Genomic DNA, 25,461 nt, shown 5'->3' with positions numbered 1-25,461 from the left:
ACTAGAGTAAAACGTAAATTTAAGACTCCAAAAAATTACTAAAATATATAAAGAATGCTTACACTCATTTCAAATGATCCCTTAACTTTACCGGGTAGTTGAAAAGCCAGTTTGTCATGAGCCGGGTAGTCATCTATTGTATTTAAATTTTTTTCTATATGGAGAAATAATAAAATTGATTGGATTGTTAAAATTTGAGATTAGATTGATTTGAAAGTAGGTTTTAGATTCATATCAATCCTTACTATGAAGTCTACCTCATGTCGAATTCTGTTGAGAATTGTCGAAAAGAAATATAGCATCACAGTTTTGAAAACTCCCATTTCCACATCTGTATAGCAGACAAACTAACCACCCCAATGAGAAACCACCTTGCCCCTGCGTGTACGCTTTCTTCCTAGAGCTCGCTGGGTGTCGGCAGGCGGTCACGCTGCCGTGAGGGCAAATAGAGCGCCAAGTGAACCGGTACACCCGATATGCCATCCTCGGCACAAGGGGATGGAAGATGCACCGCTCATTTCACGCTTGGTCCGCTCCCCCTATAAAAGGCACTGAGTCCTCCTCTCGACTCCTTACTCACTTCCTTCAACCCGCTCGGTCAAGTTCAAGATCCAACTCCGCATCTTCTCCCTTCGAGGACTTTGAGCGGCAGTCTCTGCAAAGAGACTGAATTTTGTGTACCGAAGAAGTGCTCTTCTCTCTGTGAAACCATTCTTGGACTTATAAATACCTTTATTGATTTTGGACTTTGATATTTGCTTTATTCCAAGAGGCAAAACTGCCACCGTGGGCTTGCTATTTGAAGGTGAGATGCGTTTTATACTTTTGCTTAATGTATGATGCATTGGTTCTTGAATACTCTCTAAAAGGTATTGAACACTTTTCGCTTGGAATTTTTTTTTCATTCTAAAAAAGGATACGGAATGCTCTTTTTTGTTGGAAGTATTGCCATCAAGCTATAAATCTTTATGGAAAGAGAGATGAAATAAGAATAAAATTTAGCTGAATAATTTATGAGAAAAAATTTTTATCGTGTCCTTGGTTTGAAAGATTTCTCGGTGAAGTGCATGAATCTTTTCGATTCTTAAAGCAGACATGTTTAATTTTCAAAAGTATATAAAAAATGCTCTTTTAAAAAGTTATTTTTGGTACTAAAAGAAAAATATATATATATACAAACTTATAAATAAGAGTAGTTATTTCTTGCTTATAGTCTTGTAAAAAAAATTATAAATGGAGATTTTTTTAATTATCACTAGAATTACAATATTATCCATATAGTTTCCATTAATCGAGGACAAAATTATAGAATGATTCGAGAATAAAATTTAAGATTCGAGGATGGATCAAATCCTAATTTGAGACTGAGATTTGAGAACATAAATTCGAGAATAAAATTTAAAAAAAAATCAATTTAAAAATATTTTTTAAAAAACACTTGTTTATAACTGAAAATGATGATGAAAAATAATTAAAAATTATTCACCAAAAGAGCTTAAGTATCTCGCTTAATTGAATTATTTTATGTTCACAATTATTTTACTGACAGAACTTAACAAATTCTTTGATATTAGCCTTATTCTATTTTTATAGAACTCTTCTACTACAAGCCTTATTCTATTTTTATAGAACTCTACTACTTCCAAATAATACTACACAAACAAAAACTACTGTTTAAAATATTATTTTAGATCCAAGATATGATGAATTTCATCCATAATATAATCTTTCCGACATCTTCTTAATTTCTGCAAATTTTTGTACTTTAATGTAAAAGTAAAACTGGCAGCAAATGTATAAATTTCGTAATGTGAATATTTAATTAATAACTCCCGCGATTCACATCATACTTTCTTTTCATCTGCAACTTCCTAATTGTTCCAAACTTTTCTATTTTAATGAATTTTTAGTATCTTTGTTTAAAAAAAGCTCTTGAGAGAAGTTTTTTTTAATATTGAATTATGCAAAATTTCTATTAATTAGCATGCAATTTATAAAATTGGAACTATAGAACTGTCGATAGATTGTTACAGATATAATCTTTTTTACCGTCGCAGTTTAATCTGTTGATGTAATATAATCTGTTATAAACTTTATATCATAAATAAGATTTTATATTGTAGCGGTTATATTTCGGTGATTTTTTTCGTATCTATGAATGGTCTACTTCAACAAAAATGCATTTCATACATTTTATTACCATTGAATTACTACTAATTATACCGATTTCTGTCTTTACAACTGAAATTTTAATAGATGTGTATTAATGGTACCTTGAAATATAAAAATAGAAACTTAATTCAAACTTTTTTTTGAAATTTTTCAGTCGTAAGTTAGAACAGTATGGAATTTATTATTGGAAGAATAAAGACAAATGCTATTTTATGTCATAGCAAAAAGAAATCTCATTAATGCGTAAAAAGTCAAAATAAATGTTAAAACATAGAATAGAAGACAAAATAATATTGAAAATCTAATCTATGGTATAACTTATTTTTTTAAAAATCTATTATTCGTTGGCCATTTTCTGAAAAAATATACATCTAAAGAAAATTCCTCTTTTTCTTTGATTATCTTATAAAATGAAATACATAAATATTGATATGTATGTCTTTGTGTTGTTATGCAATATTAAATGGGCAAAATAATCAACACAAACTTCAAAGCTATCTAATATTGAGTCTCTGATCACTTGTTTTGTGAGAATAATTTTTTCAAGAAAAGTACGAATAAGTAAAAAAAAAAAAAAATACCATATGTAAGAAAAAAAATATTTTTTTTTAATATTTTGGGAATTTATTTTGAAATTTTCGAAATATCACAAGCTTAAAAAATTCAAACCAGCCTCAGTATGTTATTATACATTATTTTCAATGTTATATAATAGAATGGAAAATTTATATTAAAAAGTACTTCAAAATTTTTATTTCAGAGAATTTTTTTCTTGTTTTATAAATATATTTTTTTTCAATCCATCTTTACTAATTCATTTTTCTTAAAAAGTTAGTAGGTAAAAATTCATGCTTAATTTTTAATTTTGTTGTAAAAATAGATTTTATTTCCTTTTTAATATCTTTAATTATTAATAATTGAAAATGATTAGAAATTTTGTATTTTTTATTATTAATGCTGGAATTGTGAAAAATAGTATTTATATATTTTTTTGTATCTAAAATTATGCAAAAGTATTGATAAATAATCGATTTATGTGCATTAATGTAAAAATTAATTTTATTAATTTTAAATGCTTGAAAAGGTCATCGTATGTCCTTTTTCATGCAAAATTCTCTTCACAAACAATTTTAAAATTTTATTCTTCCTACTTTGTGGTAAAAAAAGATATATTATATATGTATATTATAAATTGTATAAATATTATAAATGTATAAACTTCTTGTATATTTATATATGGAATTTGAAATATATATGTATATTATAAATTGAATTTGAAAATTTTACATAATATTGTCGTAAATATAGTATAGCTATACGTATTTAATTATAAAATGTAAAAGATGAATTCTAGTAGACATTTTAGTATTAAATCATATAAATATTAATTTATCCATAATTTTTTTTAAATGTAGAGAAAAACTATTAGAAATATATTAAATAAAAACTAACTAGATATCTAACTTTATAGTGAACAAATTCATACAACAAACAAAGTACTTTATTATAATTTTTTTATAAAATTTGAATTGATGGATAATTAATACATTCACTAAAAAATTAATTTTGTCATGGAAAAAAAGATGATAATTGAATTAAAATATTTTCCTAAATAAAATTTTCCTCGCGTTTAATTTGTTTCTATAAATTATACCTGCCAAGCGCACTTAGTTCCGAACAAAAGGTCACCACCTTCAAAATCCCTGAACTGTGCAACAGGAAAAAAAATATTAAATACTCAACAGTAGTTTATTTCCGTATTTCGCTGTTCCTTTAATCTTCGATGAAGCTTGAATTAAAAAATAAGATATCCCGAAAGCAATACTACACTCGCGTTTAATGGCATGCTCAATCAAGCCTAAATTAAAAAAAATACCTGAGGCATATTTATTTATATCACAAATTAGTTCCTAGTAAAACAACCTTAAATTTATTAATGGAAAGAACGATACTTTCATGTTATTTTAATTCTCGCTGCATAAACAATTTTTAAACAAATTTGCTACTTATATTACCCTATCTAATAGCACTTCCGTTAACTAATAGTTAGTAGCTTAAGTTAATTTTTATTCTTAAGAAAACTGTTATTACAGTTATAGTAACAAGTTAGGAACAGAATGAACAAATTTGTAGCCGCTCTTGTAATACTAACTATATTGATTATGATGACATCAGTGACAGTGCCCTCTGATGCCCTGTGGTGCAATGACTCAGTTCAGATTTAGCAATGGCGTGTGTTGCATTCTTTAATCCATGCTTTTACGTATACATATATCTGAAAATTATTCTAAATTGTTATACGTAAATTGTCTATGTGTAACGTAACCTATAAAAAAATAATTGTTACACTAATTTGGACAATTTACGGAGACCATTAACGGTCCCACGAATTTAGTTTTTATTATCTTGAATATGAACCTCAAAACATAAATTTGAAAAACAACTACTTTCTTAAAATACAGGGAAAATTTCAAATGCTGCATGTCTTGTAAGCAGGTTCGTTAAAATAATGGCTTTCTTAATATTATTTCTAAATTAAAATTTCAAAACAAAAACAGCAGAGATTCAATAAAGTAGACTATCTTATTTTTTGAGATTTTAAAATCTACACATTTCAGAAACTAGACAATTAACATTTGCAAACACCCGATAGATAAAATTACTATTTTCAAATTCTGATAAAACTTTAAAGAACCGATTTTTAAAACATTCCAGTTGGTTTAGAAATGAAGCATGCAAACTTCTACTAAAAAGCTGACCACCCTTTCTATTACTGTTCTATTCTTACATTCGACATCTCCTTTTTTGGTGAGGATGTGATGTCATTAAGAATCGAATCTAGAATGACACGATTTTCTAATCACCTTATTGGTATTTTTATACATTTTTAATAATTTGGCATGCTTGATGAGATTTGACACAAAAATGAAGTTTTATATCGATTTTTCCTCCGATTCTGGTAGTAATAGAATTCTGAAATTTTGTACACTTATATATTCTTGATGATAATACGCTATTTTTACATTTTCAGAACTTAATTACCAGTTATTTCTTAATTCAATTTATTTTGATTTCAAACATTTGATGCTTCTTAATAGTTAGAGAAAAAAATGAATTCAAAAACATAAAATTATTTTTAATACAGAGTTAAAAATTTAAAGTTTTAAACATAATTAAAGTTTAAAAATTAGAATTAAAAAAATCAAACTAAAGGACATCCATATTATTTCTATACCAAACAGTTAAAACCATAACTCATAATTCTAGCATCTCTACACAATATCACTCGTTTCCTAAGTTGCAAACAAATGGACCGAATTCTACCAATTATACGTCATTGGATTATGCTATCATGTTAAAGAACATCCGAGAAGATAAGAGCCATTAAACACCGTTCGGTCACGTCATCCTTTGTGGTGTCCTTCCTTCAGACAAAGGGAGAAAGGAGAGGTCCTTTGCTTCCGGAAGGAAGAGTCTCGCATTGTGACTTCGGTCGAATGGCATTGCACCTATTGACCCATTACGACAAACGAACGAGTTGGTTTTGGCCTACAGACTCGGAAAATGCTATTTACGATCCACTTATTTTAGTCCACTCACACACTTTTGGACGATCTCTTGTCTTTTTTTAGCTTTTTATGGCTCTTTAAAGCGCAAACTGTTTAGTGCTGCCCCATAGAGTACTCATTGAGCTTTGGAATTCTTCGTCCGTGTTAAGTTTGGACATCTGTTGCCTACTCATATGATAAGTAAAGTAATTGGAACAGTTAACTGTAACCTTTAGGCAACCCATTCTAGACTTCCCATCGAAAAAAATTTATAAAATGATAAATACTTTTGTGAATCGGTTGTGAGAAAAGCTAGTGAATATTTTAGTCATTAATCGTAGTCATATGTCTTCTGATTGAGTGTAAGGTCATCCTTTGTGAATTCACGCCCTTTAAAAGACTATTATCTTCCTTATTTTTAACTGTTTAAATGACCGATTGTTTAGTGCTGCACATAGAGTATTCATAGAGTTTTGGAATTCCTGAGAGAAAATCGGTTGTTAGAAAAGCGAGTGAATGTATTTTTCACTCGCCAATACATTCACTCAAGGTATTAATCAGTGTAATATATGTTCTGATTGAGTGTAAAGTCATTTTTGTCAAAATACAAGCTTTTAAAATGTCATCTTTTGATCTTTTTTTTAAAAACTATTAAGGCTCTTTAAAAGATGGATTGATTAGGGTTATCTTATAGAGTGATCAATTAGCTTTGGAATTCCTGGATTATGATAAGTTTGGACATTTGCTGCCTACCCAGATACACAGTAATTGGAGCAGTCAACTGCATTTCTTATGCAAGCTTTTCATCAAAAAATCATAAAAAGAAATATACTTTTTTTGTGAATCGGTTGTAAGGAAAGCGAATGAATATTTTAGCCATTAATCGGAATTATACATCTTCTCATTGAGTGTAAGGTTATTTTTTTGTCAATTCACACCCTTTAAAAGATGATTATCTTTTGGTCTTTGTTTTTAACTGTTACGGTTCTTTAAATGGCAAATTGATTATTGCTTCCCCATAGAATGATCACCGAGTTTTGGAATTCCTGGACGTGTTTTGACATTTGTTGACTACTCAGATACAAAGTAATCGAAGCAGTCAATGGTATCCATTATGCAGGTCATTCTAGACTTTCCATCGAAAAAAATCCAAAAAGGATAAATATCTTTTTTTGAATTGGTTTCGAGAAAAACGAGTGAATATATTGTCCATTAATTGGAGTCATACATCTTCTGATTGAGTGTAAAGTCATTTTTATCAAATCACACGCTTTTAAAAAATTATCTTTGATTATCTTAAAGGATAGATTGATTAGTGTTGTCTTATAGAGTGATCAATTAGCTTTAGAATTCCTGGACCATGTAAAGTGTATACATTCTTTAAGTACACAGAAAATATACAAATTTATTTGAGCAGTCACCTGTATCTCTTAGGCAGGCTATTCTAGACTTTTTTAAAAATCATAAAAGGATAAATACTTTTTGTAAATCTGCTGCATGAAAAGCTAAGGAATGTATTGATCATTTATCAGTGCTAAATATCTTCTGATCGAATGAAAGGTTCATTTTCATTCACCTATACACATCCCCCGTCTTTTTCTTTTTAAAAAACTGTTACGGTTCTTTAAAGATTAAATTGATTAATGTTGCCTCATAAAATGATCAATGAACTTTGGAATTATTGAACCGTGTTAAGCTTGGACATTCTTTAAATATACAAAAAATATATAAAGTAATTATAATTGTATATATTCATTGTATCTCTTAGGCAAGCCATTCTAGATTTTTTTTTCCACCATAAAAATTATAAAAGAATGAATATACTTTTGCAAATTGTCTGTGTAAAAGCAAACATATTGATTCGCCATTTTGTCAGTTAAAAATATTTTCTAATCTAATTTAAGATTATTCTATATTTAGGATTAATCTAAAACATCCATAATATATATAATTCTAAACCATTTCAGAAAAAACTCGGAAAAAATTAATTTATAACCTTGTTTAACTTACAGCTGTGATTTATTCCAAATTGAACTGTTAGAAATTCTTTACCTCTAACTAATTGAAGTAAATCAAACATTTTCAAGTGCCAGATCTGATTCCTGGCAACAAATGGAGGAAAAACAATGAAATACTATCTCAATAAAACCAAATTACATGTAAAAAAAGAGATATTTTGTCATCGACTTTTACGTTTTTAAAATTCTAACAATTTTATGGTTCTATATAAAAAAAAATTTCTTTTATTATTTAAAAAATTATCTCTCTATGTATTTTAAAACCATAACTTGAAGGAAGCAAAATTTGGAAATTATTTAATTCTTATACCTTAACACCAAACCTCTCCTCCATCTTAGCTTATGTGATTTATATCCGGTTTGGTCGAGATGAAGTTGAACTTTTAAAAAATTAAGCTAAGTGACATATAAATGCAAAGATAAAAATGACATACTGTTTGAAGTTCAATAATGGTATGAAAAGTACATATTTATATGAGAATGAAACGTATGAGACTGTACTATATTTTAAGCAAAAGGAATAAACATTTAGTTAAATTTAAAATGTAGGGATAAGAGAGAAGGGATAATCCATTAAATTATCTGTGAATAACTAAAGTGGAGGTTTAAATATGCAGAATATATGAAATAAAAGATCAATAAAACGTGTTGCACAGCGTGTGATCTTGGACAACAAAACAGCATTTTATACATATATATAAATCTGAAAATAAAATTAAAAAAAAGAAATATGCCCAAGAACAAGATATAAAATATAAAAATACATTAAATAGTATTTCGGTATAATGAATTAAAGAAAGAAAGTAAAACAATTGATTGTATATGAAATTCAAGCGCCTTAGAAATATAAATCGCTTATAAAGTTAAATACAAAAGAAATAAAAAGCAAGCTTGTATTAATTATCAAATTTCAGTTAAAGTTAGATTAATTATTGAGCAATTATCCAAATAGAAAATAAACGTTGAACTGAAATATGTAAATAAAAAAACATTTTTAGATATAAAATGTAAAAAAAGAGAAGGCCTTTGTTTATATTAAATGCACGATATCATACAATGTCGAAAATACAAATACGAAATTTTAAAAAAAAAAATTCTTATTCTTAGAAGATTATATTGAAATTCAAAACAATCAGGAACTAATTATTCGTATCGTAACGAATATCAATTAGATACTGTTGAATTTAAATGGTGCTGTCTTTTGAATTATTATACTATGCAAATTAAAAACAACCGGAAACTCTGAGTTAATATTCATTCTGAATATAAAATTATAGATATGATATGATATGATAACTCAACTCACTACCAGTTTCAACTTAAATTCTTAGAAATAAGACTATTAGAGATTCATACTAATTTTACTCTACTTTTGTAAACTCATCTCCCCCCCCCCCACATTGAATCATAAGAAACTTCGTCAACCAGATCGATTGACCCAAGGTTATGCACTGCAGCTTATCGATACAGAACATCGGTATTGGATTTTTTTTTTAAAGTTTGATTTTCAAGAAAAACTAAAATTCAATGAAACAAGATATTTATTCAAGAGAAGGTGAGGTAATTTAGGTTATGAAAGCATTAACAAAAAAGTGGAAATGTATAAATAACGCCTTAGTTATTCTAGCGTTACGTACTTAACGACATCTGTTATCTTCATTTAAGGTCAATGTTAAAAAAAATCAATGAAAACACGTTGGATGTTCATTTTTATAATTTTTAAAATGATTTTCCCTATTGGATTGGGTTTAATATAAGATAATAATTCTGTTTATTAATTATTAAAAGCTATAATAACTTATATGAATTAAACATTCGTATCTAATTAAACATTCATGCCTAAATTAAACATTCATATTGATTAGATTTGCAGACGATGTTTATTCTCTTAAGAATACATTTTTAATTCTTTAAGAATAAATTTTGGGAATTAAACATTCTTATATTTAATTCCTCAAAATCTCTGGACAACATAAGACTTTCACGCCTTTATGATTCAAAATCAAATGGAGAGAAAATAAAAAAAAAAGATAATAATACTGTCAACTTAAAAGTGTTCGATAGTTATTACATTTAGATGCTTATAAGTAGTAAATTATATTTTAAATACATTTGCAAGAAAATCTAAATTGTTTTTTTATATAAAGATAAATTCATATTTCAATGGTATCTTGCTTTTTCATGAAAACTCTAATATCAAATATATTTTTTCTTCCTCAATAAAAATTTAATAATTCATGATAATATTTATCAACTTTTTTCCTTTCTGAAATTATTGCAGAAATGTAACAGATATTCTTCCTAGAAAATATGCAATTGTTTCTTTAGACTTATTTCCTTTTATAAAGAAACTTGGGGTTTTTTTTCGTCGACTTGCTCACTTTACCTCATTTACTGCGAAATATTTACATATTTCTATAGTTTTATCTTGGTTGAAAAAAAAATGCATTGCCTGCTGAAACTTAAAATACTAATTTTTGAATGATTTTTAAAAGAGGGAAATCTACTGAACAATTATAATATTATTCATGGATATTGAAGTATATCATTATTTTATATTTATGTATACAGGTATTTTATAAACATTTAAACATTAAAAAAAAAATTTCCTTCCAGAAATTTTTTACCCGCTATACCATCGCATCTAGTCACTGTTGAAGAATGGGAAGTTTCAGACCTCTACTGATATGTTTGGCTTTATATCTAGCTGCAAATCTTTGCCAAGGTAAGTTCCTTCTTTCCTCATTCTTTAAAAACACCATTATTATTCTCTCTTAGTCCTACACCGGCTCTTGCACTGGCACTTAAAAAATATTTAATCTGTACTTTTCCATCTTTCTACGATAAAAAAAAACTCGCATTCAATAACATTTTACGTGAAATTTATGCATGATTGGCTGATGGTAAAGAGTAAGAAAGTAGAGCCTCATCAGATAAGTAAGAAAACCTTGACTTTGACAATAAAGCTCCACCTTTTCTAGAAGCAATTGGCGAGCTTCAACAATAGAAGGCCGAAGGTACTATTCTTACAGTATCTGATTGAGTTGGCGGTTTTAAACAGGCACCGTTATGGCTGGCTTAAAAAATAACGAATAAGCAACCGTCTTCACACAAAGTGCAAATTATCCAGGTCATACACTTATCTTCCCTATTTCCAATTTAAATTTTTAGATTTTTGATAAAGTCGGACGTCGCATAAACATAACATGCCTCTTTTTGCCTTAACGGATCGCCTCTGTGCTTTCAGTACCGTAGTTAATTGAGATGAACTCGAATCGGTAACGGAAATGTTCTGTTGGTAATGACCAGAAACAATGGGGGAGTGTCGGTTATTATTACTATGAACCTGTGCAGACGAACTTTAGATTCTGTTGGGAGAGTTCTTTGTCTCGTTCCAATGATTCTCGATTTTTGGTTTATGAGTTAGCGATTGTAAATTGGCGAAGGAAAGGAATTTTTATTTTTTATTTTTTTTATGACTCAAGGTCACGGTGACTATCCCTTTGTGACCTAAAATTAAAAGTTTCGCCCTTGTATTGTTTCACTTCTTCTCTTCCTTTTATTATTAACCTATCAAAAATCCTTCTCTAGATATAACGACGATAATAAAATTAAACAAAATTTATTTGCCTAACGGTCAACTATAAAAATTTTTGTAGGGAATAATGTTATAAAGCTTTTTAAGCTCATATTATCAAATAAATTTTTATTTTTCTTCGTGATATTGTTTTAATTGCATCGTTAGGTTTTTGACGAATGAATGCTAAATAATACAATTACTTAAAATAAAATAACTATATGTCATAAATTATCTATATGAGAAATAAGGGAATTAATTTACAGAAAAAAATGCAAAAAATGTTCTAAATAGAAATTATTTTTCGGAAAGTTAAAATCAAAATATATAAATTAATTATATTACTTTTAAAAGTGAATAAGAAATTAATCATAATTCAAAAATTATAATATTCTATACAAATTGCAATTTTGTTTAAAAAAAAATGGAATGGAATTTTTTGCTTTTTAAGAAGTTAGAGTTGCTGAAATTTCTATTTGGTATTCTGATGGGCTGAGATATAAATTTTCTTGATTCAATTTGTACATTTATCTGCAAAATAATGCGGTAATTTTGTCAAATTATACCCCTTTACTTATGACAATTTATCCGATATTCATATTTAAAGATGCCAGAACATTCATTCAGCCTTCAGATTGGGCTGCCAAAATGTTCTATTACATGCCTAAAAGTAAATACGCCTCGATTTTATGCTTTTATTTACAAAAGGGGATATGTTCTATCTTCGATGTAAGTATTATATTCCGACGCTTTTGTAAATAAACCTATTTACTTCAATAACCCCAGTAGCACGCTTATATTATACAATATTATACAATATTCGCAATATTTTATAATATTGTTGAATATTTAATAATATAATAAAATATCTTACAATATTACTTAACATTATGGGCTCCCTGCGAAATAAATCCAAATTCTTTGAAATTTCCTCTATGAAATTGCAAGCAACATTATAAAGAATTAAAATAAAAAAATTAAAATCTTTAACTTCTTTGCATTTATATTAAACTTTGAAAACTATCATTAAAGAAAAGTAACTTAAACTTTCCAAACCAATTTCCTCACAAATTTCTGTCCGCCTTCTAAATGTGTATCAAAAATACACCGAAAATAATTCTTCCAGTCACACTGTCGGTTCGAACACTACTATTAGCTATGGAAAATTTATGATCTTTTACTTTTTCAGGCAAGCAATTTGCTTTGATAAGCGGTTGTAATAGTGAGGGAGGCAGGATTTCTTTCTCTTCATTTGGAGATAATGGACCTCTGGCCTACTACTGGAGCGTTTAGTTCTGCAGAGGTCATTTCCTGTTAAATTCTACGGTACCATCAAATGAATGGAACACCTTCGTAGGCGGTAATTCTACGATGCAGAACCGTTGACATCCAAGGTTACTGTAAATTACTAGACGGTTTTCTATTGGGATGGCATGTTTGCAGTACAATTTCGGGTTGCAAGAGGAAGGGAACTTTACTTTACTTTCGATGTTATTACTAATAATTATCTTAGAGGTGATATTCGCTTTGTAAAACGAAACACAATTGTGAACATTATTTTTGTTCTTGATTTCGGAAGTATTAAATGTATTTCTTTTAACGGTCTTGCCTGCTGAATTTTAGCGGGTTTAATAACGACTTCAGATAAGCAAAAAGTAAAAACTTAAACAATAATATTTTTTAATGTATTTTGCTGTATTTTTTTAATTTCCGTTCAATTTAGTTATTTTAAATAGTATTTATCGCATTTTTTTAGTATCTGGAAACTGAAAATCCTTTTTGTCTATCTTTTTTAATATTCAGACTTATTATAAACTTATATAACTATAACATATCGACTTAATATAACTATCCTTTATTATTTTAAATAACTTCTTTTGGCAACTATCATTTGTTTATACAATGAGTTCCATAAGAAACAGAAAGGATTTTTTTAAACAAAACATTTTTTAGTAATAATTTTTTTTAAATATTAGTGGTTTCTTTGTTTTTTTAGTAAATCATATGAATTTATTTTTTATGAGAAATTCTTCCTTATAATTAATTTAACGATTATCTAGTAATAATAATAATCTAATAATTAAAAATTCAAATGAAAGACTTTTTTTCAAAAAACCAACTGAAACCTGAAACTAACAAAACTGATGTCTAAAGGGAAAAATTAATTCCTTAATATAATTTACTAACTCACACACCCTCAGGAAAAACAATATTTTTGGTTGCTTATCGAAATAAATCTCCTAGAATTAAATGCTGCTTGTCTGAAGAAAACATATTTCTTATGTTTAAAATATATAATAAATAAAAAAAATAAAAAAATGCTGCTAATGTCTGAATAAACAATATTTAGATTTCTTTTTTCAAAACAGAATATAAACTCTACTAAAATAATAAATTTCAACTGAATAAACAATAACATTAAGCTGAAAACGTAGTCGTATATTTATTTACGTTTTTTTTTTTCTTCTATCCTAACGGAAAATAATTACAGTTTGTAGATAGTTATATGTCTGAAAATATTTTCGAACAAAAATAATAATTTCGATAACGCAGTTTTAAAAGGTTAAACATCGCATTATATAAAAAATAAACTACGATTATTACATCCAAGTCATTAAAATTTCTTTAAAATATATAGTTATTTGTTTTCAAATATCTTCTTTGCGGTCTAGAGACTTTACTACAAGGTATAGCTGAAAAACCTGAATGTTAAATCTTTTACGCCAAATTGTAATCGTTTGCAAATCTGTCTAATCTCCTCTGATGCCAGATAAAAATGTCGCTTTACCGCGATATTCTCTACGCTTGCGGATTTCCGCGTGTTGTTGTTTGTAATATTCTGTCATTACACAATTTTTTTTTCTTCTTTTTTAATGGAAGCAGCTAGAACATTTGCTTTCTGTTTAGGAAGAAATGATTACTATAACAATTGTTTCTCTCTTCTTTTTTTCACGGTCTTGCTTTCTTTTAACAGCATAATAAAAAAAAGCTCGTTTAGATTTTTTTTTTAAACTGCCTTTTTCTTTTCTTTCTTTTAAAAGGGGGATTTATAATAATTTTTAAAAAGTTGTGAAGATAAATCTGGTTTTCAATAAAACTAAGTAGCGGGTTAAAATTAGTTCTAATAACGGACAAAAAAGAAAACTTTTTGAAATTACATTGATTTGAAAACAAGCCATAATGAACTCGATTTGTTTGAATAAAATTATTTATTCCATGGATGAAATCAGATTTTTAATCCTCTAATGAAAGAACTTGTAATCGTTTTTCTTTATTTTTTATAAAAATTTATGAGCTGGTTTTTAAGGTCAACGAACTGGCAGTAGACACAATAGGGAAAATATAAAGGTAAATTTCGATACGGTGATTTCAAATTCATTAAATGACTTTGAAAAAGGCATCACCTTATAGACTGGAATACTAGTAATTATCTCATATAACTCTAGCATAATAATAGTTTTAAAGTTTCTTTGATTAGGTGGAGCGATGTATTTTAATGCTGATAATTTTATACCCAACAATGCACAATGTAAGCGTTCATATGTTACAAAACATTTGTATACATATAAAATGCTAATGTACATGGCATAGAAATTCTTATTATATATTGTCGAATGGCAACATTCGAATGTAAACAAATCACCATATTAAAGTTTCTGACTGCTTCTTTGAGCAATTTTGTTACTGCACTTAATAAAATGTTTTGCATAACTAATCAATAAAACCGTAAAATGTTATTGGAAATGTTAGGAGGAGAACTTCCAATCAGTCAGAGAAAAGAAAATATAATTGAACCAAACTGCTAGAAATAGGCTTCAAACAGAAGGTATAATGAGAAAATAAGTTGATGCTAATATCTTCCTAAACTATTATATCACAAAAAATTGATTTTTGCATTATCTTAAAATTAAAATCTTTTTTATGGTATTAATTTCAATTTCGAATTTTTTTAAAAAATTTCCATTTATCTTTTTTAGAAATTTTATTTGATACACAACATGTAATAATGTTTTGAAGTTATGAAGAAATTCAAACTCGTCCATCAAAACATTCAATTGTATATTTTTTCCAGGGTTAAAATTAAAATTTAAAAAAAATATTTTCTTTGAATATTAACTTCCAAATAGTATTCTTCCTTCTTCTTTTATTTCTTTGCGTATATACTTTTTAATATGCACGTGCGGTAAATTTGAAACAAATTTATTTAATAAAATTCATGCTTTTCAGTCTCTTCAAATAACAAGTGAAATTTTTAAAAAATGCATTTCATTTGAACAATTTAACAATAATCTGAGTGAACAAACCACTTGGCAAGGTAGCTAGTTTCTTTATATTCGATCATTTGACATATGCAACCATTAAAGAATAAATAAGATTGTCGCTGAAAATTTTAATTTACTAAAATTGGTGATTTGATAAGTATTTATGCATAATGATAGCTTCGAACAACATAAAAAAAAACATCGCATTATTTGACATTGTTATTAGATAGCAGATTTATGAAATTAATTCTTCTTAGAGCATTTTCTTTCATGGCTTTACATTCGAGTCCAAGGACATTTCACACACTTATAGAAAAATAGCAGAAGCCTGTAACGAATCAGTTTGTTGTAAATGTGAAATTGAATGTGATTGCGTGATTTTATGTGATTCCGTTTGTGAATTATTCTGTTTATATGCATGTCAAAGTACAGACAGTCAAATGATCAATAATTGGACAGACCTGGTTCAAAATTTTATAAATATCTTGTTTTAGGTACCAAATTTGGATACGAAATTTTACATATCCAGCTTTTTATATTTAGCAGTTATATTGTTCTCCGCTCGAACAGGTAGACAAATAAAATTCCTGCTTATGGAGTTCCTTCATAATTTGGCAGAAATCCGCAAATTTGGTGTAAAAGCCTCATATCAAATTCCATCCATCTTGACCAAATCTTTTTTTGAGTTACCGGATTCACAATAAAACAGGCAGATAGCCATAATGCCCAAAAGGAGTTTTTTTTGGATTCAGGATGAACTAAAATGTTTAGATTTATCAAAATCTCGGGTTTTAAATTTTTAGGGATTCCAATTTTTTCTCTATACTTCATATACGAACAAGTAAAAAATGACAACAGTATGTGATTCCAACGATATCAGATAGAACGAGATAGATTATATGACGTTCAACTATAGAGCTTCGCATAGGTCATACTCATTTTACTCACAAACATTTACTTCATTCAGTCACAGCTCCAATTTGTACAAAATGTAATGCTATAATTTCAGTTCGGCATATACTATGTGAATGCCCTAAATACCGCTTTCTAAGAGCAAAATATTTCGGCAGTGATTATCCAAATTTGACAGATATAATTGGCGAACCTTTCCATATTAATGTATTTTCATTTTTACTTGACATTAATTTCATGCATAATATCTAAAATTCTATTTTCACCTTGTTATTTTAACTTTACATCCCTTTACTGAAATGAGTTTATTTTTTTGAATTTTAAGTTAATTCGAGTTTGGCACAGCTTGGCCAGTATTGGCCCTTGCGCCATAAAAAAACAATCAAATCAACTATAGAATCTTTGACGCAAGGAAATAAGAAAATCGCAGTTTCCTTTGATACTTTAAAAGACTTTCTTCGCCTTGTGGATGTCCTCATTGCAAAATTTTTATATCTAATAATCATACTGAGATTTTGCATTTCAAAAAGCCTTCTATGAAAATTTTCAAAAATGAGAACGATATATCCTTGCAGTATACGATCATTTCATAGAGTTCTATGATCGATTTTGTGATGAAAATCTGAAAACACACCATACCCATAATGATAGTCGCACCCGCATCATTAGATTCGTCTATCAAGGAAACACGTAGTATTGAAAAACGTGACCTTTTTCGAGGTCTCTGAGGATCTTCTTCAGTTAGGCATGGCTTCACGAACACCGATTAACATTTCATAGCTTTTGTTTCACACCATTGACTTTACACGATCGCAAAAAAGCTCCAATATCTGCCGGTTCAATGCCCACACAACATTAGCGGAATGGAGCCCTTGAAATTTACAGGAAACAATTGCTTTTGTTGGAATCAGTTCCTGATCGTAAGCCCGAGCATATCGTGAAATGATGGTTATTGGGGGCCATTGTTTCGGCTTATTCTAATCTGAATGTTTTGGTGAAATGATAATTATCTTTTTTGTATCGTTTATTATAATTTGTGAGGAAGTAGTCTTCCTAGTGTACAATTTTAGAGTCTCGGGAGGAAAGAGAAGTAGCAGTTTCACTGGAAATCATATCATATATCACATTTCTATTTCTTCAATTGTATATTGCATGAAAATGCTCGTTTAGTCTGAAACATAGCGATGTTTTCTTCTTCATCCAAACGACATTAAAATCATAGAGTTTTTTTGCAATCTACAATTTTTCATTCATTTTTCCTACACACAAATGAATGAAAAATTCTATATAAAAACAGATAGAGGAAATGGATTTTCAAGGCTCAATTTTTTCCCCTGAAAGTAATATATAATATTTGCTATTCTAAAAAAATAATCATAATTTTAATGAATGTCGTATGAAATCGTAACTTTTTTTCATTTGCCTTTGATACAAGACAGTGAGATCGTAAAATAATTTTATTTCATTTTGATACTTATATTGTCTATGAATAAAGCATAAAATAATATTGTATCGAAAATTCTTGGCAATCCTAAAATTTTAAAAATAATAATTTTTAAGGATAACTTTACATGAGAAATAAACTTCCGTTATGACTGTAACTATATCATAAAAAAAACTCAACATTATATCGTAAAGAAACTTACATTTAAAATGATGCAAAAAATATTCATAATCAGCGATTGTGTTATCACTTCTCTTATTTTAATAATTGGGCACTTTCGGTGTGAATGATAAAATCGAGTGAAGAAAATTTTAATGAAGAAAATCGAGTTGAAGTTCTCCACTTTACCACTTGGCTTCAAAATTTGAAATAAATTTGCAATTTTTGTGTTGAGACAAGATATAAAATGTAATTTTTTTAAAGTTTGTTTCGTATTATTTTCTGATATAATAAATATATAAGGAGGAAGTTTTTATAAAAAAATATATATATAAAGCGAAAAAAATATTTTTTTAAATATTTAAAGAGAAAGTTTTTTGAAATACATAAAAATAAAGTTTTTTTTTCTTTGAAATATATATATAAAGTTTTTTTTAGAAACATATAGAGCAAATTTTTTTCTTGAAGGATATAAAGAGAAAGTTTTTTTTTTAATATACAAAGAGAAAAAAATATATAAGAGAAAGTTTTTTTTTTTTCTACTTCGTCAAAAATTCAAACTTGAGATTTTCCAAGTTTCAGACGTCTCCGAATTCAAAAGGCACGTTTTTGAAATTACATCTGTCTGCCTGTCTGCCAACATGATAGTTAAAAAATACTTTGATATAAATTGGTGAAATTTGGCTTGTGATGATGACACCAAATTTGTAGGTTTTGAATGAAATTCATTCACAGGAAATCTGACTGTCTGGCTGTTCGAGTAACAATACCCACGTAACTATAAAACGCAAACAATTTACAGATAAAACTTCGTACCTTTCCTTCCCTTTAGATTTAGCATCTAAAGGGAAGGTTTATATCAAATTTTAAACCAAATTCATCAAGGGGTTGACTGTCTTTTAGTCTTGCTTTCCCATATATGCAAACGTTATTACTCAAAAACGCAGGGATTTAGATAAATCAAATTTGATAAACAGATTTAATATATAAAGATTAAGTCATTTTAAAATTTTGAACCAAATCTGCTAAAGTCTGCAGTCTAGCAGTCTGTACTCACGCCTACATACTCAAGACTCAACGACTTGGGTAAATGAAATTAGGTACACAGTTTTAATATCTAAAATGTGTATCCATATAAAATTGTGAATCGAATCCGTCGAAGAGTTGACCATCTGTCGATCTGTATTTTCGTATGCATTTAATTGCAATAACTCAAAATTGAAACTTTTAAACAAATGAAATCTAATTCGCGATTTTTTCATTAAAATGGTAGTTGTATATCAAATTTTGATTTCAATAAATTAATAAAACAACATCTCAATGCATACTGGCTAGATGCATACAAAAAGCTCATATATGGACCTGTGAAAATGAAATTTTGAGCATTAGTGGCGCACGCTCTAGGTCCACAGGATTTACGGGAAGAAAGAGGAGTAGCACTTCTAATAGACAGATAATAAGTAGTAAACTTTTGGTGAGGTAACAATTTTTGATTTAATTATCTCGTTCAAAAACATTTGGATAGAACGACCGACAAACATTCACCTAGTTCATAGATTTCATCATCAATTTAATACATGTTTGCAATTCTGAAGACAAAATAATACGCTAAATTCTATTTTTTGGCTCCTTACATTTTTAAGTTATCGTGTTCACGTACAGTTGGATGAACAGATTGACAGACTTTTCATTGACAGATTTTGTTCAAAATTTGAAAATACCATTTATCAGATTTCATTCTTTTAGCTCATATTCCGTTTGTTATCGTATTCACAGATATGCAAACAATTCCGTTCATCTGTTTTTAGGATTCGGTATGATCTGATATGTGAAAAATGGATCAAAAGTTGAATTGTGAAGATTACCATTTTTTCTCTTAGTAAAATTTTGTATACAAGAAAATAACGATTAGTTACCATTCTTAAAATAATTCGTTTAGAACATCAGATTTCTTATCGTATTCACAGATATGCAAACAATTCCGTTCACCTGTTTTTAGGATTCAGTGCGATCTGATATGTGAAAAATGGATCAAAAGTTGAATTGTGAAGATTACCATTTTTTCTCTTAGTAAAATTTTGTATACAAGAAAATAACGATTAGTTACCATTCTTAAAATATTTCGTTTAGAACATCAGATTACTTACACATACGTATTTAAGAGATAGTGGATTAATAAGTTATTTATTTTCCACGATTTATCCTTATTATTTATATACTATTCTTAATAAGGATAGATAAGCAAATTAAACAAGAATATGCAAAATAAAATGATAATAAGTGAAATTTTTTTAAAAATATATTTTATTAAAATATTAAACCATTTTATTTTCTAATAGTAAGAGCTATTTTCACGGCCAATTTAGAAGGATTTACTTAAATTTTATATGAACTATTCTCACATGTATAAATATAAATTCTTTATAAAACATTTCAAATCCCACTTTACAGTTTGAAATTATAATTTTTCGTTTGTTTCTGAAGCGTTGCGCTCATTTTTCTGACATAAAAAGGAATTATTTAAATTAGAAAGATGAGTAAGAGGATGAAAGAAGAGATTAGTTAAGACAATGAAATACTCTTAAAATATTTTATTCAACCAAAGAATTCTTGATCTTCCGTAAGTTTCATTATTAAAAATAAACATTTATCGAATCATAAATTAACTGATTTTACTGATAGGACTAATTTTAAATTGATTTTCAAGGATGCAATGAGTCATCATCAACTTTGTAGGAAGTTAAGAAGTTAACTTTTCGCATACTAGTTCTTTTTTCTCTACGTAATATTCACAGAATATCGAATATTTTCTTTCAGGTGAAACACAAAACTTGCAAAATATACTTGCATATTTTATCCAAAAGAATTATATCTTTCATAACGACTCAGTACTGTCCATTAAGCTCACATGTTATACATTAACTGTGCCACACCAATTTAATTTTAGAATCCATCACACATTTTATAAAATCAGAAAAAAAGAATAGAAATGTCATACGCCCTCACGAGAAACGAAACTGTTTTAAAATTATTCTGTTGCAAGCCTTCTACCACTATGGCACTCTCGAATCCCCTTTCTGAAAAATTAAAACCGTATTTTTAGATGATAAATGTGTTTAGTTAAAAGGATTAAAATAACATTCATAAAATATGGAGATGAAAATCTATAAATAATTTTAATTCTTTTTCTTTGATAAATTTTAATTTAGAATTTATTGTCAAAATAAGTTTCATCTACATCAATTGCTTAAATCAGGAGTTAAGAAAAGCACTTCTTGTTGAAATTTTCAATTCAAAATTTATTTTCTAAATTCATCCGATTTCAAAATTTTGAATAATTTTAATTGCGTTGTAATAAAAGTTAATATACTTCATTTTTTACTTTAGAACTTGGATATTGCAATCTGCAATAAAACCAAACATCGTCTTAAATATTCCAAATCTCAAGAACACAAACTTCAAACCTCTTTCAATATATTCTGTTATCTTTTAATTTCGCATAGAGCTGTTGCTCCGGATTTTTCTCACAGAAATACAAAAGCAGTTAAATTCAAAATGTCCATCATTTTCAAACTCTTGCATTTGGGTTGCGACCCATAGCTGAAATATAGATGGCCTATAACTCTGTATTAATTGAGCCTCAAAGCTTTATGCAGGAAATTTTCAACCTTAGGAGCTTTAGCATCACATCAATAAGAGCATAACACAGTTAGTTCTTCATGAACTTGTGGTAATTTTTGAATCCGCCATCCAGCACATACTTAAGTATTTTTACAACAGGAAACTAGTGACCGAAACATTGCCTGCAGAATTATTAAATCTCATAAGTCGGAATACATCAGCGATAATCAGCCAACATATCCCGTTGTTTCTAATCTCGTACAGGACTGATGCCAGAACATTTTCTCACAGAAATGGGATTACAGACTAAGATGCTCTATTGATAATCATCATAAAATGCCTTTTTCACACGTGCTGCAAAAAGGTTACGTTTTGTAGCAACCGCTACAATAGCTATTAAGGTTTATGCTCTTTTAATACTTCGTGGATTTTTGCCTGCTGGCGTTCTTTCCGACACAGTGGGTGAGCAGCGAACACGTGTCTGGGATGTTCCCACTACAAAATGTAACAGGTGGCTGGAAGGCATCGAGATAGCCTTTAGATCGTAATGACTTTATTTCAAGCGAAAGATACGTCCACTCGTCTGATTATTGTTATTCAATGCGTAACCTTTAACAGCATCGTTGAAGGGAGAGAGATTTCTGACATTTGAATGTAGTTCATAGTTTCAAAACCGATCTTTGATATCAGTGGCGGTTTCTTGTGTTTACTGACCTGTTCAGATGATTATAGAGTCATTTTTCCCAGATGCGGACAAATAAATTTCATAAGTAGGTATATTCTAGCGCTTTCCTATTAAAATATGTGTAAGAAGAATGTGAACTGATGCGTTGGTTAAACTTTTAATTATAAAATCAAATAGTTCTCTTAAATTCAGTTTTGATCACCTTGACGTACATTTTTAGCAGTAGAAAGTATGGAAGACTTTCTGTGATTGAAAATTCGATTTAATAATTCGATTTAGCAATATTAAAAAATTATGAATTTCGGAAATTCTGTTGTATTTTAGAAAACTCTAAAACAAACTCATATCTTAATTGATAAAATTTAAATTATTTGCATATTTCGATAACTAAATCATAACTAAATTGAAAAAACTTGAATTCGATGAAGATTTCTTTTTATAATACAGTTATTCAACCTATCGCAATAAAATCTATAAAGCAGACCTAAAAGATTGAAATGGTTCAATTAAATGAATTCAATTTTACTTTGGTCTGTTTCTCACGTTTAAAGGTTTGACCAATGTCCTGATAAAACAAAACCTTTTTCTCCAAAATCTTAATACTGCGTAAACATCTAAGAAAGAAAGATGATAAAACCAATTTAATCAAATGTTTTATTTTAGAAATGTTAAATTGCTTCCGATTGAATAACTTTAAAAAAAAACGATAGATCTACATTGAAAAGAAATTTGTAATTCGTAAATTCTGCGAACAATTTTGTCATTTATGTTTTTATGTTCGTGGAATTTTAAGACAGATCAAAATCAATCAAATTTGTAACTAAATAAAGACCAATTATAACTCTCTGAATGTTATAAAACCTAAATAACTTTTGTCTAACGTACATTGTATTTAAAATTTTGACTGCAATGTTATAATTGTGCATAAACTAACAGATATTTAATGAAAGTAATTTTTAAAAAATAAACTTTTATTAATGCACAAAAATTATTTTTAATTCACTTATTTCTTACTTTGAAAGTTTTAATATAATAAACGGTATCAAAAATGTTCTGAAATCCAGAAATCATTTTTTTTTGTCAAATTCACAACCAGCTGAAGTATCTATTTAAATACATCTATTGGCTTATTATTAAGTTCTGAAATATTAAAATAGTTTATTGCCATCAAGAACACACAAATGTTCAAATTTTTAAAATTCCAGTACATCAAGAAGTGAGGGAAAAATCGAATACGAAATTTTATAAATGTGAAATAGGTCAAGTTAATTTAAAAAGTGCAAACGAATTCATGTTAATAAGAAAACTAAATATTATCTACCATTTAAAAACTCTTACCATTAAATATTTTGTAATAATATTTTGCTTAATCTTAAATTTTATATATAATATGTTTGCCCTTGTTCTTTCATTTCAAATCAGATTATTCACCTATTAAATATAGTTCAAAACTCATTACACTCAAGTCAAGCAAACTGATGTTCCCAGTTTTTTTAACACTAAAAACTTTTTACCGATTATTGTTCAAATAGTAGATGTCGTTTAAATTGACATTCCTTTCACTTCACAGGCAAAGTGACGTTTGAGAAGTTGACGAATCAAGACTATTCCGGCACTGTGTATTATACTGTATGGAACGTATCTCTGTATGAATGTCTGGGCTGGTGCAGGGATGAATCGGAATGTGCTGCTGCCGCCTTCAGTTTTGTCGTCAATCCACTGACACCCAACCAAGAGACCACCTGCCAACTTCAGAACGAGACTCAGGCCAATAGGCCAACAGCCATGTCTCAAAGAAGCGTCAACACGTATTTTATGGTGAAGTTGCATTTACGTACAGGTAAGCATGAACAGCAAAGTTTTAAATTTGGCTTCCAAAATTCATGATTAATATGTTCATATATTAAGTCAGATAATTTTCTTTTACAATAAGAATAATAGTAAATATTTAGTCACTAGTTTGTTGCAAGGTAGGTATTTTCAAATTAGAAAGGACGTGAAGTTTTTTAAAATTTTATTTTCGTTTAAATTTAAATATTTTATTGAAAGAATCAAAAATTTCATGTAGCTGTTTTCATAGTACCTTTAATCGTACATAATTTTAGCAGACTTGGCCCATACCCAATAGCATAGATGCTTTATATCCCCCAGTATTGTCTAATATTCAAAATATTGCATGATATCGTGGAGATATCCCTATGAGCACAAAATACTGAAAAATATAGTCGCAATACCTCAAGATATTTTTTGGCAATCAGAATATAGAACAATATTATGAAAATATCGTATATCTTGTGCTAACAGGGAATCATAAAATATCTTGTTCTAATAAAAATAAATAAATTGAAAACTTGACCATGTATTATCATCAAGTTTTTAACACAAACATAAAAATAGTTGATGGAATGACCAATGGATGCTGAATATTTTCATGAAAACATCCATTCACTTGAAGCTGATTTTTATTCACTCTATTTGAATAGTTAATCAAAGGCAATTAAATGAAAAGCAGAAAACTTCTTATAAATTCCTATCTTTAAAATCGAACATTGTCGAAAAGATTATAGCGCTTTGCTTTTAAATTGTTTACATATTATTGTAAAGTTTCTGATCACTTCTATATGAAATGCTCGAAATCAAAGTTAGACACCTGTAGAGTGTTTATTATTTTCTTTTAAGTTCCCTTATTGAATCAACAAACATTTCTTGACTGTTTCTCTGTTTGCGTATTGCAGACAGCGTCTGCAACCGGCTGTGGTCGTTCGAGCGTGTTCCCAACCAGAGCTTGCGAGGCCTCGAGAATGCCATCATCTTCACTTCCAACAAAGAGGCCTGCCTATCGGCCTGCCTGGCTGAGGTCAGATTCGTTTGCAGATCGGTCGAGTTCAATTACGTCACTAAGGAATGCAGGCTCAGCGAATTTGACAGGAGGTCTCCAGGGGTGTATGTCCACATGGTGGAGTCACAAGGCGTGGATTATTTCGAGAACGCCTGTTTGCAACGTAAGTCAGTCCACCTTCTTTGTTTTCACAGGGATTCACACAGAGACATGAGTCAAATAAT

General features: G+C 28.5%; 1 protein-coding gene across 2 annotated transcripts in view; it reads left to right on the top strand.

The window, feature by feature from the left end:
* Window positions 1–585: 585 nt before the first annotated feature.
* Window positions 586–25,461, top strand: part of LOC129963470 (uncharacterized) — a 36,879-nt gene continuing 12,003 nt past the window's right edge. For both annotated transcript variants that reach the window (XM_056077869.1, XM_056077868.1), the window contains exons 1-4: window positions 586–805; window positions 10,355–10,463; window positions 23,969–24,238; window positions 25,134–25,400. In XM_056077869.1, coding sequence (XP_055933844.1) covers window positions 10,400–10,463; window positions 23,969–24,238; window positions 25,134–25,400 — 601 coding nt within the window. In that variant the 5' untranslated portion in view covers window positions 586–805; window positions 10,355–10,399. The remainder of the gene's footprint in view (window positions 806–10,354; window positions 10,464–23,968; window positions 24,239–25,133; window positions 25,401–25,461) is intronic.

Source organism: Argiope bruennichi, chromosome 3 (assembly GCF_947563725.1).
Source record: "Argiope bruennichi chromosome 3, qqArgBrue1.1, whole genome shotgun sequence".
Classification (NCBI taxonomy): Eukaryota; Metazoa; Arthropoda; class Arachnida; order Araneae; family Araneidae; genus Argiope; species Argiope bruennichi.
This window is presented reverse-complemented; position numbering and strand designations above follow the sequence as displayed.